The sequence below is a fragment of the Ascidia mentula genome, chromosome 4, assembly GCF_947561715.1.
Source record: "Ascidia mentula chromosome 4, kaAscMent1.1, whole genome shotgun sequence".
In the NCBI taxonomy this organism is placed as follows: Eukaryota; Metazoa; Chordata; class Ascidiacea; order Phlebobranchia; family Ascidiidae; genus Ascidia; species Ascidia mentula.
In genome coordinates this window covers 107,744-124,802 of record NC_138569.1, presented here as the reverse complement: position 1 = coordinate 124,802, position 17,059 = coordinate 107,744, and the positions used below count along the sequence as shown (strand labels likewise).

General features: G+C 40.3%; 3 protein-coding genes across 4 annotated transcripts; 2 read left to right on the top strand and 1 right to left on the bottom strand.

Moving 5' to 3' along the window:
- Positions 1–26: 26 nt before the first annotated feature.
- Positions 27–16,400, bottom strand: LOC145897396 (sperm-associated antigen 17-like). Of its 2 annotated transcripts, none has more exons than XM_082985665.1 (43): positions 16,231–16,400; positions 15,967–16,107; positions 15,676–15,901; positions 15,401–15,532; positions 15,119–15,301; positions 14,782–14,969; positions 14,497–14,683; positions 14,007–14,188; positions 13,727–13,864; positions 13,426–13,619; positions 13,143–13,354; positions 12,949–13,029; positions 12,752–12,888; positions 12,263–12,417; positions 11,905–12,095; positions 11,494–11,745; positions 11,296–11,422; positions 11,131–11,234; positions 10,838–10,990; positions 10,595–10,759; positions 10,254–10,468; positions 10,045–10,189; positions 5,672–5,853; positions 5,323–5,482; positions 5,144–5,261; positions 4,735–4,876; positions 4,536–4,680; positions 4,331–4,470; positions 4,030–4,278; positions 3,811–3,920; positions 3,615–3,754; positions 3,442–3,562; positions 3,164–3,318; positions 2,905–3,065; positions 2,649–2,845; positions 2,385–2,590; positions 2,066–2,251; positions 1,809–1,913; positions 1,551–1,756; positions 1,378–1,494; positions 1,100–1,240; positions 874–1,018; positions 27–375 (listed from the first exon to the last, which is right to left on the bottom strand). In XM_082985665.1, exons 1-43 carry the CDS (start codon positions 16,312–16,314, stop codon positions 233–235), a joined length of 6,861 nt encoding a protein of 2,286 aa, XP_082841791.1. In that variant the 5' UTR covers positions 16,315–16,400; the 3' UTR covers positions 27–232. The 2 variants fall into 2 exon arrangements, with proteins under 2 accessions (XP_082841791.1, XP_082841792.1); XM_082985666.1 differs by having other exon boundaries at positions 12,752–12,885.
- On the top strand, positions 6,416–7,620 carry LOC145898908 (uncharacterized). Its single transcript, XM_082987569.1, has 2 exons — positions 6,416–6,493; positions 6,814–7,620. The coding sequence occupies exons 1-2, from the start codon at positions 6,416–6,418 to the stop codon at positions 7,618–7,620; spliced, it is 885 nt and encodes a 294-aa protein (XP_082843695.1).
- LOC145897397 (uncharacterized) lies at positions 8,365–10,032 on the top strand. Its single transcript, XM_082985667.1, has 4 exons — positions 8,365–8,501; positions 8,687–8,814; positions 9,110–9,290; positions 9,361–10,032. The coding sequence occupies exons 1-4, from the start codon at positions 8,397–8,399 to the stop codon at positions 9,868–9,870; spliced, it is 924 nt and encodes a 307-aa protein (XP_082841793.1). The 5' UTR covers positions 8,365–8,396; the 3' UTR covers positions 9,871–10,032.
- Positions 16,401–17,059: the final 659 nt, after the last annotated feature.

Here is a 17,059-nt window from a genome sequence, read left to right as displayed (position 1 = left end):
ATTATCACAACCACCAATAACTTTTTCTTGCAAAAGATGTTTATTAAAAAACTATTACGTTGGAAAACAAACAAACAATGGAAACAGAGAAGAAAATCTGAATATTTCAAAATTAAGCAAATAAAAATCAAACGATTTTCTGACGGTCGCCAAAACGTTGTTTCACAAAAATAATAAATTTTAAACAGCACAAAAAAGGTGTTTGAGTTTGCCAGAGAAAGCGTTTTTCTCATTACGATCTTGCCGCCATCTTCAAGGGCCGGACAATTCCTTCCCTGGAAGGAGGTTTGTTTGAGCATAGTCTCACACCAGGGGCTTTCCCGCCTGTCGGCATGGTATCGGTTCTGTTGTCGTAGTCGTAAGCGGTCAGAACCAGTGGGGAAGAAAATAAACCTAGTTAAGGATAATATTTGTCCTTGCGTTAATATTGCGACAAAATAGAGACAGCGTGTTTCCCTGCAAATGACCAGACTTAATATCACATTTGATTGAAATCTACATCACAATTCAGGCCGTTTACCACTGCAAAGATATTTATGTTTTAGCAAAAACTTGTCCCGAATGTAAATTCCAGTTGGACAAAGTACTATAGTTTAACCAGAAATTAGAACAGAACTAAAATTGCAGATTATCAGATTTTCTAGATTAGAATGAACGAGATTTTGAAATTGAATTATGCAACAAGATTGATCATCCAAGTTTGCGTGTAGACAAAACTTCTCTATATTACTGACGTCATATTTTAACTCTGATCGTTAAACGTTCATTTTGTTGAATCTTTGAAATCTGAAATCGACCAACTAGGATGGGAGAGGTGGCAACATATCCTACACCTTATAATAAATACGAACAACTCTGCAGTGTTAAGGATATCTGCTGATATAGGGAGGTGTAAGACGTCTGTTTCTGTGGTAATTTCCAACATGTGACTGATTCCACCGACCCCTGAATCACCTTCAACACCGACGGCAATTGCATAAATCTCCAAGTTCATGTTCGCTTCCATACCTGCTGCCACCTGGCGGACAAATCACATGCTGTTTGAAAAGTTATTCCGGTTGAAGGCGCGATAACTTATAAACTGGCACTTGGTTCTTACCGGCCCTGGCGTGTATTGGACCCTCATCCCTGTCCCTGGAGGGGGTTGTTTGACCTTGAAGCGGCAAAGGTCAATTCCTGTATTCTTCAACTTGACAGGAAAGGTGTAAGTGCTTCCCTCCCGCAGCACTCCAAACACGACCTGAATGTCGGGTTGCAAGATATGATAATGTGGCGTATTGCGGAATATATTGAACGCATGGTTTACGTTTCGACCAAACACTGGAAGTAAGCACGTGATACAAATGTGAACAAACTATGATGAATGGACAAACTAACCTCAGGAGGAAGAAGTTGGAATCCACGGTCTGCAACTTTTGCGTTGCCTAGCGACAATCCTCCGGCTATTGATGACGTATTAACCCTCCTCCTGACCGGATCCTCAACCTCCATAAACTACACGGAATGACGTGATGACGTGAGGGGAAGATGCAGCATGGGATATTTCCTACCTTGGTGTTCGGGATTGAAGCGGGTTTGTCGCTCATGATGGAGAGGGGGAGGCGGACTCTATCTCGTCTCGGTTGACCGGCCGCGTCGTACATCAGACTTCGAGTCAACACGATGTCGGATGCTTCCGTTTCCAGGGGCAACAGGTTGTCATGGCGACAGTTGTCACTGGATTGCGAACCTTGTCGAGGGGGGGTGACTTGGCCCGCTGGAGAGAAAATGATCACTCGTGACATCTAGTGGTAAAAGTGCAAACTTACCTTCCCTCTTCTGAGCTGATGTTGGGTTCTCAGGGATAGGAGAAGGTTGGTATTGTTGCGATAAATAAGGTTGATCTGATGCGGTTTTACTCGGGGTGGGGTTACCTGGCAACATGAACATGGTGGTAAATAGTTTAAGTGAACATCACGGAGAAGTTGGGTTTCCGATTAAAACACATCCCAAACACGAACCGGATACATGGGTGGTTTGCAACCTTAATATAAATGTCTCGGGGTTTTCATGCAACCGAACTCACTCGGTCGAACATTCCTCTGCTGCCCTCCGGCGGCTGCTGCGATGGGAGTCGGGTTCTCAGGCCTTACTTTAGTGGGGGTTCCCCCTCCGCTTGCATGGGCGGGGGTTGGGTTTGTTGGGCGGGTCTTCGACGGAGTTTCAGAAGCGATTCCTGCCCCAGACCCACGTTGATGAGAAGACCCAGAATCTGATAAATAAAAAAAATATTTCTGGCAAATAAGTTTGCAGCATGTGTTGAATTATTTAAGTAACCACAAGATAGCAGCGCACAAGAATTTTTCAGCGAATTCCGATTGTTACAACATGACGTCATATCACACCTAGGGTAGGGGAAGAACCCCTGTTGAGAAACATGCGCGCCTCGGTTCCGTCCCGTCTGGGGTCGCTGCTGAGTTGTTGTGACGCACTTTTCATGTCAGGGGCACGTGACAAAAGCCAAGCTCTTCCCGCCTCGCTATCGAAATAATCCGGGACATCACGGTTCTTCAAAGCTTCTCTCCCAGATTTCTCTTCTTCGATCCCGCGCCTGCAAAGGAGGAGGAACTTCACAAACCACCAAAGGAAGAAGAAGTTGATCACGTGACCTTATTCTCTCCCAGTCCGCCTGAGTGAGTTTTTCCTTTGGAGGGGGGACCACCGGGGGGGATGGGGGTGCAACCGCCGCCTCATATTTGACCTTCACCAACACCGACAGTTGATTATCAAGGTCAGCACCAGACGGCGCTGCTGGTCCATGCTTCGTTCCGGAGGGCTGGGGCGCAACGGGAGATCGGGGAGTCCCCTGTTGTGAAGAAAGAATTCCAGGTAATTTCAGTTTTCCTGAAGTAAACCGGAAGTGACCTCATCGTCAAACTCCAGCACGAGGCTGAGGAGGTCGCTTGCTCTCATTTGTTCTTCGTTTGTTCTTGGATCCTGAACTTTCACTGCGTTTTTCTGCAACTCATGTTCGTATGTTGCTTTGCTGAACTCGATTAACTTCGTGTTGAGATGCTGGCGAGAGTCTGGAGTTTCAACAATTCATGCTCGATTACGTCACAATGCGAACATTCTTATATACCAACTTATATAAATCATCGCCACAATATACAGCGCCACCTACCGTTAGATATTGGTACGTGTTGTAAAAGTTGACGGAGTTCAAGCGCAGTTGGACACGACGGAGTTTGCGGGGGGGGATACGGCATTGGGGCGGAACCGACAGACAAACCTTTACCAAGTGTTGTGGCGAAAGGGGGACCTGTCGTCTTCACCTCTCTGTGATGTAACAATCATCATGATTTTAAACAAACAAATCGTAATTCGGAAAAGTGAATTGTGATGGACAAGTGAAAAGGGTAAATTTCAATGCAGTAAAAACCTTGATCACGTGAATCTTACTTTGGCGGGAAATGTGTGAGGTCACGTGTTCTGATATTCCTGGGAACGATACTCTCATCCTCTTTGTGGATGAGCCATGCGTCACCACTATTCCCGTAATGTGGTCTCATGACAGTCAGCCCTTCGAGATAATATGACACATTTTAACTGGTTTTTGTGGTGATGGAACTTACCGATGACTTTGGAATCTTCTGGCATTTCTTCTTTAATAACCGCAGTTGTCGGATCAAGATGAGCGTCTCCTATGTATTCCTGCACATCCTTCAACCTGAGTAACTCCGTGCCTGATCCATCGTTGTGAACCACGAACAACCTGAAAAAAAACGTATGACGTCATGGTTGACGTGGTTGAATAGAAGGGGGGGGTACCTTGGTGGGTGATGTTCCATTGGATCAATCTTCGTCGGGTGAACGTTGGTGGGAAGATCATCTTCAGGATGAGGTTCCTCCACAACATAAACCTCGCCTGTCTTCTTTACCTGAAACAGCAGGGTTGCTATGGTAACAACGTAAAATATATTCGGCAGAAGAAATAACATGTTGAAAGTTTCAAGCAAAATGAATATGTCAAGTGAAATATTTGTGAACCTGGAAAAGATTTCCCTCTTGGTCTACAGCTTCACAGCAAACTTCGGCATCGTGTCGCATCAGGTAAGAACCGAAGGTTACGGGTTGGATTCCCGGCAGAGGTAGTTGTCCGTAAACTTCTTCCTTTCCAGAATCTCCAACCTCGGCGGCAGATAGAGCTGCCATTATGACGTCATTATCGGGTCTTGGTACATACACGACAGCGCCGTCGGTGGCGATGTCGATTCTTCCACCGTTCCAGTGTGAGAGCTGTGGAATCACAAGTTTAATTCAAGTTGCTTCCCACCCACCTCCAGCTTACCTGATAACTTCCGTCTATGTTGGTTAGCAAAGTCGTCCCACTACCGAAACTTGTCACGCATGAGTAATCATCATGACAGAACGTAACCGTTGCAAAGCCGGGACATTCAACTTTGACGTACCACACAGGGGCAGTTGAAGCTGGGAAGCATACAAGAGTTGATTAAATCGCTTCTGTACCTCATTTAACTTCTTCGTTACTGTACCTTGTTCTTCTTCCTCGCCGTCTTGGGACTTCCCCCTTTCCCTGCAATATCTTGTGATTCTGGTTCCGTCAACGTGATCACAGACAGACCCCCCTCCATCGGCACGATCAACCCGAACTACTTTGTCTTCACGCGAAAACATTATCTGCATTCACAAATGTTAACTGGATGTTAAGAACCAGGGGACATGGCATCAAACCTCTCCAGTAACAGGGTCTGTAGCTACATAACACAGCAGCGGATCCAATTCCTGGACGGAGCCGTTAGGTTTGGTCACAGTAACTTCTCCTGACATGAAAGTTGTAAACCAGGAAGAAGCGAGCTCCTGTTCGATCTCTGACCTAAAATGTTGTTTTCCTTTAAACCGGGGCTTACCCCTCATTAAATAAAACATTCCGTGACCCGTTGTGACAATAAGTAACCCAGCATAGGCGTGGAGATGAATGCTAAATGTTGTATTTTGTGATATTGGTGAATGTGACCCCCCGCAAGTTGGCGGCCCTCGTTTAAATAAATAGGTTGGTGGAATCTGCCTCAAATATCGGCCTTTTGTGCAATTATTAAATCGTCAGTGGGATTCGAACCCGCAACGATGAAGAACTTCTCACTTCGCCTGTACGTCGACTTCCAAACCCGCAACCTGACCAGCCGTTGTCCCGGCAACCGATGGATCGGTAGCAGTCGCTTCCGGGTTTGTTTTCCCACTCGACTTCCGGCCACGTGACCCTGGGAATGATAAATTTGATTTTATTGAAGTCTGTACCCAACGTTCCGGACACAGTCCAACCTTTCTTACTCCCAGCTGAAGTTGCCGTCCTCTGGTCTCCACCGATAGCTGGAGCTTGTTGACTGACTGCAGACGGCAAGCTGTGGGGGGTGCTGGGGATCTTTGGGTCAAATGGCCCAGACCCAGGATTGCAACACACGGTTCCATTGCAATACAACACCTTCACATAAATGAGATTCTAAGGTAACCAAAAATACAATTGTTTTGTATAATCATCTCACTCCACATTCACGATACACCTGATGTAGGACATTTTTACAAACAAAACCATAGAAAGCATTTGGCCACAAGTAATAATTTAATTGAACCCAAACACAAATTACTATGAAATTGGACAAAAAGACCTTACTTTGCTACTTCCATCTCTCATAAGTTTAATGACGGTTCCATCTGAGAGGATTGTCCTGGAAACCTCATCCATGGCCGGTTTCATCCGAGCTTGTTCTGTGTTTTGTCTTCCCATAGTCTTATACGGATAACTTTGCTTCACCATCAACTTGTATTCATCAGTGGTTGCTTCAGGATGGAAAACTTTGAGGTAAAAAACACATGTTTTCTCATCTGTGCAAAGCTCGTTGCTTAAATTGCTGGGTCTATTTTAAAACATAAAGATACCTGTCAAGTACATTAGGTTTGTGTTATTTAAAAATGTGAAGTACGCAACATAATTAACATAGAATTCATGGTGATGTCTACGCAATACAAAGACTTGGTAGAAGAACTTCACAACATTTCTTAAAATAGTATCAGAAAAAAACTTCCTTCTGATCCAAATAAGGAAACATGTCCACAGAACACTTGGTCCCAGTCTTAAGTGTATTGATTTGTTCAAGCACCAGTTATAGAGTCAAGAAGCTTGCCCCAAATTATTGAAAGGGTTGGACAAGCTGAGTACATTGTGTTTGCTCCCTGAGGGAAGTAATTGGAAAACTTTCAAATGTGGAGGAAAACACAGTGGATTTGAAATGTTATTTTCGCATTACAGTACATGACAAGAATAGACAGCTGGACTGCATGCAACAATTTCTCTTAAGATTTTGTTTCTTATGTTTCAGAAGAAACTAAGGATGTGAAAATAAATGGAAGTAACAAAATGGAAATAGGTTTATGGTGGATTATTGTGGAGGCACTGCTGTTTGTTGGTGCTTTCTCAAAGCCAGTGGATCACAAAGTGAGAAATTTAGATCATAACTGGAAAAGGGAAATTCGTTCAATTAAACAAAGTAAGTTTGTTCAATTTCACCAACATTCTTAACAAAGTAGCCCAGTGTAAAGCATGCATTGACCCATAATCCTGTTTCAGATTCACCAGAATTGGATAATCCACAGAAGCCACATAGAAACAATACACCTTCACACATCCCCAAACTAAACGAAATGATTAATTCAGGACTTTTCAGCAAAATCATTTTTCATCGAAAATTTTATTTTGGAAACATAAGCACCAACTTGACAACAACGACACCTGATAATTTCAACAACACGACTCAGGCAACAGAATCTGTCACCACCCCAGAAGTTACAACACACACTACAGCCATGAAATCAACAACATTGGAGCAAACTACATCAGATTATATTTCTATGCAGACAACAGGATCAGGTGGGTATGATATCATTACAGATGGATGGGAAATAACACAAGAGGTCGATGAAGTCATCCACAGAAACAAACCTCAACCAATTCCAACTAAAAACTATGAAAAGAAAATAAACAAAGAAGATAAGTTTGATGATGAGGATAAAGTTACAAGGCAGGAATACATTGGTGGACTTGTATCTGCAGCACAGAGTGGTGTAGTGGTCACCCTGCTGTTATGCATTATGGTGTTTGGTTTGCTTTGCACCCGTGGCATTATAACAAGTGGACCAGCAATGCCTCAACATACATCTAACATCAACCCAGAGCTTCTAGCTGCTGCCATGCAAAGAAGGCATGCTTGGGATAATGCCACAAGAAACAACCGACATATGACGCTATACACAGAAGCATTTCAGAAGGGTAAACCACCTAATCAGGGACACAAAAAACACAAAACAAAATCAGGTCATTCCAAGAAGCAACAATTAAAGGTGGTGAAAAAGCAGCCACAGATAAGGACAATATCAAGAAACAAGGAGGCATGTTTTGTTTCTCCATGCAAATCTGCTGCTAAGCAACGGAGTAAAAGAAAGAGGTTCAAAACACAGGATAAATCACATCATGGAATGTTTAAACTTCTTGAAAATGCGTTAAACAAAGGAGAAAGACAAAGACAAGAAGTTCGCAGAAAAACCTATGCAACTGGTACCTTGTGACACCACACAACCAACGTGTGACACCTGCCACAGTAAGGCACCAATTGGGCCACTGTGTGACACCTGCCACAGCCAGGTGCCAATTGGGACACTGTGTGACACCACACTGTCGTTTTTATTTAAACTAAGAAGTGCAAGTTAATATTCTTGTGAAAAAAGATGAGTTGCAAATTTTGCAATGAATGATGTTACTTTATTTTTATATTTTTAAATAAAATGTTTTCAATTAAGTCCTTCGGCTTGTTTTACTTTGACTGGGAAAATTATGAAAATCAAAAGTCAAAGGTTGTAGTCTGGTGAAAGCTAAAAAAATATAAATCTTCTACTCTACAAGGTCAAAAAAATTTCCGTGAAAAAATCAAGCCCAGTATTGGTGCCATGTGTCCGACCAAGTATTAGTGAAATGTGTCCGGCCCAGTATTAGTGACATGTGTCCGCCCAAGTATTAGTGACATGTGTCCGCCCAAGTATTAGTGAAATGTGTCCGGCCCAGTATTAGAGACATGTGTCCGCCCAAGTATAGGTGACATGTGTCGGCCGTGCGCCCCAGAGCCACTTACACCAAAGACGACGCCTCTTCCTCTCCCATCAAGTGTTTACATAGGCAGCTGCGCAAACTAAACAAACTTTCTCTTCAAGAAAACGAGCAGTCACAACAGCAAGCTGGGTGACTCACACAAGTGGTGAAGTAGGGTTGTATTACAAGCAACAGGAATGCGGGGAAACCACAATGTAGAAGGGAAGGCGTCAGGAGGTGGTCTCAGTTTTATCAGGTCATGATTTGTGTTTTTCTAATATTCTGTTTGTTCGTTGGTTGCAATGCTGATTGTAGTTTTCATTGCGAAGCTTTGTCATGTCCGTGCCAATGCTACAGGCATGACGTAAGTGCAACAACCGTTTCAATTGTTTCAGAACAATGTATGAAATTAGTTATTATCTGCGATGATAGAAGTTGCTTAAATTTGAAATAATAATCGTGTAGTTGATTTTGTGGATATCAGTTGATCAATCACCTGTGTGATACAAGTTAAGCAAGCTTAAATTAAATATATTTATCATATTTCAGTTGCGATGTTTCAATAAAAGTCTGACTCACATTTGGAAGTTTCCTTCACATGAAAACTTCAAGTATCTTGATTTTGCGAACAACAAAATAAGGAGATTGAAGACTGGCCAGTTCCAAACCACGTACTTGTAAGTGGTCTCATCATTCAGAGCACGTCACAAAAGTTGTAGAAATAAAATTAACTCTGCGATGTCATGGTTGAATGACCCGCAAGTATATCTTGACCACTTATACCCGCTCTGACAACCTTCCGTAGCACACCTGTCATAGTTTAGTAGCCCTGTGTGTACATGGTCGTGGGTTCGAACCCCACCAAGAGCGTGATTTCTATGTCTCCGACTTTTTAGGGTTGGCCGCTTCCACGTGGTCTCTGACGTGCAACCTGGCATGGGGCAACTATTCATAATGTTTAAATTGTTTCAGCAAAACAGCTACTGGACTCCAGCTTTCAACAAATTACATCGAAAATATAGAAGATGGCACATTTAAAGGTCTGACAAATTTGCATTCCTTGTTCCTGAGTTCTAACAAAATAAAAAATCTCAATGCTGGAACTTTCGTCGGGTTGGAATCAATAAAACGAATTTATCTTGACAACAACCAGGTTCTCTGTCCATCAAACTATTGAATGATTTAAACACATTTTAGTTATGAACAATAAATATGTTCCACAGCTGAAGATACTCCACCGCCATATTTTCAACCACGTTCGCCGAACTTTGAAACTTTTATATCTGCAAAGCAACAGGATCGAATACATCGATGCATCCACATTTGTAAACCTGCCACAACTTAAAACTCTCGACCTCAGCAACAACCAACTTAAGACACTAGATGGCAGTTTCGTGCAACAGTCGCCAAAGTTATCCCACTTATTCCTCAGCCAAAACCACTGGAATTGTGACGTAACAACATTGTGCCAAACCTTGGGTGTGATCGAACAAAGGAATGACAAAGAAGGCATTCTTCTTGATACAATCGTTTGCTTGTCACCTACTAATCACACAGGAAAAGATGCAATGAAAGTTTTCAAAACTTTTGACTGCACTGAAATTTCTTCAATACGGGTTCGGGTTAGTGGGGGAAGTACCGCAACCACAACCTGGGTGAACACAATTCTTGTTGTTTTGTGTTTGTTTGCTTTTGTTGTTTTTCAGTTTGTCTTGTTCGTTAAACCGCAGTAAAAATGTCCCAGGTGGTTTGAGTAGCAGAAGTAACTTGGGCAAGTTTGGTGTACAACATTGCCCTGCGTGCCTCAATACATATTGCATGGTTTTGATAATTTGTGGTTAGTTTGCAATAAAAGCTGTCTGAATAAATCGTGTTTCGAGTTATCCTGGATATAGTGGAGAACTTACCCACTGATGTTGGATCTAGTTGGAATCTAACATTCAAACCATCAGGACAAGATACATAGATTTGTTGGAATGTCGGAGTCCGCTGCCTCTTCCTCTCAGCTTCCGCCGCCTCCTCCGCTTCCTGCAGTTTCCTCTCAAGTTCCTCCTTAAAAGGAAAACCATTTATTTTACGAGGTCTTCTTTCATGTAAATTTTCCCGCGTTTTTCACCTGAGTTTTTTGTTCCTCCAACCTCTGGATCTCAGCCTCCTTGTCAGCCGCATCCCCCTTCTTCTTTCCTCCTTTGGGACTCTTTCCTCGAGGTGATTTTGATCTCGGTGACTTCTTTCCTTTCTTGGGTGTTTCCATGCCCGGGGGTACAGGGGTGGGAGTACTCGCCGGGGGGATTTCCCCAAGCAGTTTCATCAATTTCATGTTTGCGCGGCCTGAAAAGATTGAGAATTGATTCTAGTTGCAAATATTGCTTCGATTTGTTCCGACAATATTGGAGGTTTTATTCATAGGACATTCATACAACAAGCAGAAATAACTTATTAATGGGATCAGCTTACTGGCAGCCCTGCAAATGCCGTCAGGTCCATGGGCGCTCAGTGAAATATTCATTCCATCGCACATCGCTGCCGACCATGACCCGAACAAACTTTGACCTTTGACCTGATCGGTTTCTTTTTTCCCTTGCAGCAATTCGGCACTGGTTGGACGATCGTTACCCGGGTCTGATTGAAACGAATCACCAACATTGCGGTTAATCTGTGCATATCACACCATACATGCAGATTCACTTAGTTCAAAACCTTTTTCTGTTGGTTCAATGTCGGCCTTCTCTATTGAGGGTTCTTTCAAAAGATCATCAAGTTCAGCATCTGAAGCAAGATCTTTTGGGTCAATTATATGAAGCACGAACACGTGACCGTCCTTGTAAATAGTTGTCTTCACCAACACCTGGCCTGGAACAACATAAACAACATATACTGTAATGTGTTCGTTGCATCTTTCACGCTGTTTTGCTTATACGAAATATGTTACGGCCACTGGAATCAATTTGCTTAGTTTTAATATACACGGTGACTTCCTATGACGGATTAACCTTGCTGGAATTCAACTCTTTCACTTTTGATCGTTCCGCCATCGCACGGGTAGAGGAAAGACGAATTTCCCGTGACGTTAATGATGTTGTTGCCTACGTCATAACTAAAAAATAAACATCATGGATTTTAAAACAATAAAGAGGGAAACTCGTGGAAGCCTTTACCCTGTGAAGGGTAACTTTGGTTCTTCTTTAACTGGCGCGTCAGGTTTTTCCTGTCTTTCTCTGCTACTTGATCGTGACCTTGACCTTGACTTTGACCCTCGACCTGACTTTGGTCGTTTTCCTGAACCTAAAGCGGAATATGAATTAGTACGTCACCAATACTAACTTATGTAAATCGAGTCATCGAAGGGCAGTCACCAGGTCTCTTGCCATCCTGGGAGGTTTTGCTTGCTGCTGACTTTGCACCTTTTCCACGTTTTGCTGAGTCAGCTCTCTGCGATTGCTTGGATTCCTTATCCTTCTTCAATCTTTCATCTTCTTCTCTCTGTTTGACCTGGATCTCAGTTTCTGCTTTGAGTGATCTGGGGTGGATGAACGGGGAACTAAATTGCTGGGTTTCTTCGTGACTTCCGATCTTACTGGATGACCTTGAAGCACTCCCCCTTCGACCTTAAAGCCATGAATTAAATATCAACACCAGTTGGTTTTTGAGCAAATATTGTTTGGTTTCTGTCAGGTTTATTCATACTTTTAAATGTAAAATGTTTTTGGCAATTACCTTACAAAAAGTTAATTATAATAAAAGTAAGATAAGACTTTTGGGCTCACTTCCTTTTTTTGGACTTTTTGATCTGGGTCGTTTGGCTGTTGAAGGAGGCGTTCCACCCTCCCTCGATTCCAGTGCTTCAGCTGACTGGCGTGCTCTTTCCATCTCCATGGTAACCAGGTCTGCTTGGTGCCTGTCTTCTTCAACTTTTGTCCAATCTTCAATTGCTCCAGCAACATGATTCAAATAATTTCTGCAATTTTGTTTAAGAAATCAAGATGCAATATCTGTATTTTCTTTAAACATATGTCCATATTTCAATGAAAAAGCCCAAACAATGCGTTGAATAAAAAACAAAATAATATCTTTAGTGATTGGTATGTTTCATATCACGGCTGAATAATTAAATTGCTGCTTCACCTGAATCCAACATCAGAATGCAAACTGGAATTCCATTGTATCGTTCCCTTCAAACCGTCAGTCATTGGGTGGTGGAATACAAGCAGAGTTGAGTTATCTTGTTTGTGACGGTAAGAATCCATGCATGGATACGAATGTCGTGCTTCCTCAAGTACCTGGTAACATTTGAGTAAGTTCATGATAATAAAATACAATTCCTACCAGTGCATGGATACCAACATTAAATTGGCAGAGTTCACTTCTGAGCAAGATTATTAATCATTGAACTGTTTTTACAAACCAGGAAATATAGGTTTGGAAACAAGATGCCAATAAATTTAATCCTGCTTGGTTATGTAAGGCTCTTCTGGCAAAAAGAACTAGTTTCTTAGTCCGAACTAGTTTTTCTTTTTTGCCAGAATAGCCTTACATTACCAAGTAATATGCCTGGCAGCATCAGCAACAAACAATTTAATCCTGCATTTAGACAAAATATCTCAAACTGCTTGCCTGAAGTAGAACGTTTCTCTTAAAGGTTTCCTGAAAACAATAATTATCTAAAATTCTTCTGGGAGCAACAAACTGATCAAGTTCTCGTTGAAGTTTTTCCGAATTAACTTTCTCTCCATCAAGTTTATCCGAGTCTGCTAAAACAATAGAGATCATATTTAGGAGAACTTGGGGGTTGGTTTTCTACTTCTTCCCACCATCAAGTTTTTGACACAATTCCTCATCCATTGTCCTCAATCTGTTTACAAGTTCATGATACGGATCATCCCATAAATTTTCTGCATGGTAAAAATATCAACAAAATTATTTAAAGGTTAAAATAACAAAGGGTTGGGGTTGGACATTTTTTTTAAAAATTTTGATAGTTTTTGAAATAATCAAAACCTTTTACTTTGATTCGGAGAAGGTGGTTTAATATTTCCATTTTCATCAACATATGAAATTTCCATGTTTTCAAAAACAAACTGTCGTAATGCTCGATCGATTTCATTGTTGCTTATTGAAGTTGGTTTGTCTCCAGAAGAAATACACTGAAGAAATTCATGCAGACGTGCATGTCTTTCATTTATAACGTGATGCTGTGCATTGCTGTCCCTCATGAATCTGTGACAACATTTTTTAACTTCGATTGCTTTTGAGCATGGAAATTTTTACCATGGCAACACATATTTCACCTGGAATACGAGAGTTTTGATAAAACGTGTTCTTCCGATTCTTGTGGATTGAAACCATCCACCTCCTTTAGATGGTGTGTCCTCACAGCAGATTCATCGCCAAACTGAAGCAAAACTGGTCCTTCAACTTTCCTGTTCTTTTCAAGGAAAACTTCTTTCTTGCGTTTGTAGGATGGAAAATCTTTTTCAACTATCTGCATGGAAAATGGACAACTGTGACCACAAGGTTAATCAAGGTTGCTATTCCATGCAAATTTTCATGGTATAATGCCAGTAACAAGTTAATTAAACAAAATGTCACCATTTCATCCTCTTCAGAAAGACACAAATTTTCCAAAGCATCTGAAATGCATTCAGCAAGTGCGAGATGAATTCCATCCGACCGACTTTCAGGTTCCTTCTCACTTGGGGGGATTTTATCAACTTCTGTTGCTAAAACCTAAATTAAAATTGCGCAAAAGATTACTTTCAACATAATAAATGAGAATGCAGCTTTCAATACAAGTGTTGCCACAGGAACAAGTCTTATTTTAATTATAAATTGTAACATCAAGACCTCTGTCCTAACAGGGCCCATTTACCTGTTCAAGCATGCAGTGCATTACCAGTGGAACACTAACGGATTCCATTGGAATGCAATCCATCAGATCCTGGTAGTACCTCAAATCAACTTCTTGTTTAAGACGAGGAACAACTGGTGGAATGACCTCATCTGTAGGACCTGAAGGAGGTTCCAGTGTTGATTTTCCTTTATCTCGCTTTCCTGAAGTTACATTAAAACTTTAGTCATTTTTTTTAAGTTTTTGATTTGTCAGAAAGTAAAAATTTGTCAAATCTAAATGGGTAACCGATAACAACTTAAAATTATGAAAAACGATGAAAATTTCTCAATTTTGCTGTATTTTTATCGGCTGTCTGTAATTCATCCAGGCGGCTTCAGGCGGAAAATTATTTCTTCTACCTTCATTTTAGTTTATATTTAACAAACTCTTACCTAATATACAATGAAAGTTTATCAAAACTGTTGCAAATACCAAAGCAGAAAAAATATTTTTAGATTTGAATTGGCACCTGAAGCTGATGGAATGTTCCTCTGTTCATTTGGTTGAACTTCTTGTTGTAATTGAGGTTTTTCCCCATGCACAGGAATGTGGATGAGACATAAGTTTTTTAGATAGTTGAGATATTGTCGTTGGGCATCAAGGGAGTCATAAACTTTGCAAGCAAGCTCTTCAAACAATGCTGTCCCAAATCCATCCTGCAAACCATACGTATTAAATTTCAAAATTATCAACAATGTGCAATACATCTTCATAGCTCAAACACATGAGTACAGCGGTTAGTTTAAATATTCACCATATTTTCTGCATCTTGCCAGTCTGTTGGAAGGACAGCATTGGCAACAACATATTTTTGAACATTGAGATCTTGTAAGCGTGAGGTTGGAGATGCTCGCTCAAGTACAACAGGAAGCAGCTTCCAGAACAATCCAAGTTCTTTCGTCGTTGAATCCAGTTTCATCATGGCAGCTGCTTGGCCTTCCTCTGCAAGATTCAAAATAAAAATTTATAAAAACACAAATTGGGACAAGAGTTAAAATTATAAATTAAACATTTAATTTTTTAAAACAGGATTGGGAATCAGAAAAAATAAGACATGTTGTGAAATTGTCATTATTAGTTTTGACAATTACCATCAAGGTTTAGTGCAGCCTTGAGTGATTCATCATTTTTCGCCAACACGTCATACGACTCTGATTCTATTCTGATGACACCATTAATATTTATTCCCAATTCAATAAGAATGGGGAAAAGTTGTGGCTTTTTAAATCCACTGACAAATATGTAGTGCTCTGGTCCGTCATCGGGTTCATCATCTGGAAGAAATCAAATATGAAACAGAATTATTAATTTAGGAGCAATACAAAACATGTCAGAAAATAGGGATTATTCAACAATTTCTTTCGGAGTTTTACCGATAAACTTGTTGTCGTCATTGTCCTCTCCGCGTTTCTTCAAAGTACTCCAGTCTTTTTTTGGAAGTTGTGGCTCTGGTGTTTTTTTACCTTTAGTCTTTCCTGGGGATTTGCTTCTTGCCCTTTTCTTCCCTAAATAAATACACAAATAATTGACAATTAACAATTTGTGATAAACCTTAACATATTTATGTAAAGGTAAAAGAAAGACATAGTAATTAGTGCTGTTACTATAAGAATATTAGTAAAAAAAACATGAATTTTCCTAATCAGACCTGATCCTTTGCCCGTTTTATCCTTTTCGCCTTTTTGTTTTTGTTCCTCCCTTCTGTGCAAATCACTTTCTTTGATGTTAATTAAGCCAAACTTTATCAGTTTTGCCCACAATGGAAGAGGAATTTCCTGGCCAGCATTTTGGAGACCAAATACAATTTCTGTTATTTCATAAAACTGTGGAAGCTTTGGTGGTTTTTTGTTTTTGGGGTTTCCAATTTCATTAACCTAATAATGACAGAATATTTGAAAAATATAGCAGGTAGCACAAAAAGGAAAAAAAAACTATATACCAAATTAATGAGATCATCTTTGTGAAGATAGCTAAACAATCTTCTTTGTGGAATTTTTACAACGTCATGAAGAGCCTTAATGTGAGCTTCATCAAGTACATCTCCCTCCACAATAAACTGTATGTTGGCTTTCCAGGAATCCTGATTAAACACAAGAATGAAAAAATATAAAAGCTGATTTCCTACAAAAAATATTACTTGACAAACTATAGGAAAATTAAAAATAAATGAGAATTTTTTTAAAAAAATCTCTGAAAACCAAACCTCTTCAAATGAATAAGCCATTAGTCCCGCTTCCCATCTTCCTTGGCCGGCAGCCGAGGAACTTTTTCCACGTTTTTTCGACATTATTTGAAAAGTAGAAAACTCCGTTACAATTTGGAAAACAGTTTTAACTTGAAACAAAGTTTGTTGTAACTTGCAGCTTATGTTTAATCCAATGCTTTGGAGTGCAAACGTTTCTTGTTTAAATTGGAACAAATGTTAGTTAGCAGAAAATTTTAGCATATATTTCTCATTTGTGTCAATTATTGATTTATTAAAATACAAAGTACTTGAAAATTTTAACACTACGCTTTTTATAAAAACAACATCCTCTCATTTTCGCTTGGTAGACTGGGAAGATTTTGTCGTCATGACAATTTATTTTATCCGCTGAAAGCGCTATTTATTCGTTGTTTTTCTATAAGAGACGTGTGCAAATCAATAGTATGAGTTTGCAAAATAAAATCATACAAAATAAATATATTATGATGTGCCAAATTAATTTTATTTTTGGTAGCCATTTTGTCGCATACAATGACCTCATAAACATATTATGGAATGTGTTATGCCAAAACAAACAAGCACACTGCATTTAATTGAGTCCATTTCACTTTCAAAGTGGGTGTGCGGTGTGTCTGGAGTCTGGTAACAGCGAAATCACATGACATCGTGGCTAATCATGATTTGTCTTATGTGTCATGTTGTTATTATTTTATTTACATATAATAACCAATTGTAATTATTTATGATGTAAAAGATGTATATGTCAAGATATTTGAAACCTTCCTCGTTTAGCCATTTTACTCCTTTGTGCGATTTACCGGTATTG

Excerpts from the sequence above, each read along its gene's own strand:
- LOC145898908 (XM_082987569.1), top strand. The coding sequence starts at position 6,416 with ATGGAAATAGGTTTATGGTGGATTATTGTGGAGGCACTGCTGTTTGTT. Across the intron at positions 6,494-6,813 it reads CAAAGCCAGTGGATCACAAA|GCAACAGAATCTGTCACCAC; the intron begins GTGAGAAATTTA and ends AACACGACTCAG.
- LOC145897397 (XM_082985667.1), top strand. The coding sequence starts at position 8,397 with ATGATTTGTGTTTTTCTAATATTCTGTTTGTTCGTTGGTTGCAATGCT. Across the intron at positions 8,502-8,686 it reads GCCAATGCTACAGGCATGAC|TTGCGATGTTTCAATAAAAG; the intron begins GTAAGTGCAACA and ends ATCATATTTCAG. Across the intron at positions 8,815-9,109 it reads CAGTTCCAAACCACGTACTT|CAAAACAGCTACTGGACTCC; the intron begins GTAAGTGGTCTC and ends AAATTGTTTCAG.
- LOC145897396 (XM_082985665.1), bottom strand. The coding sequence starts at position 16,314 with ATGTCGAAAAAACGTGGAAAAAGTTCCTCGGCTGCCGGCCAAGGAAGA. Across the intron at positions 13,030-13,142 it reads ACCACCTTCTCCGAATCAAA|AAAATTTATGGGATGATCCG; the intron begins GTAAAAGGTTTT and ends TTTACCATGCAG. Across the intron at positions 1,019-1,099 it reads TCCAATACACGCCAGGGCCG|GTGGCAGCAGGTATGGAAGC; the intron begins GTAAGAACCAAG and ends TTTGTCCGCCAG.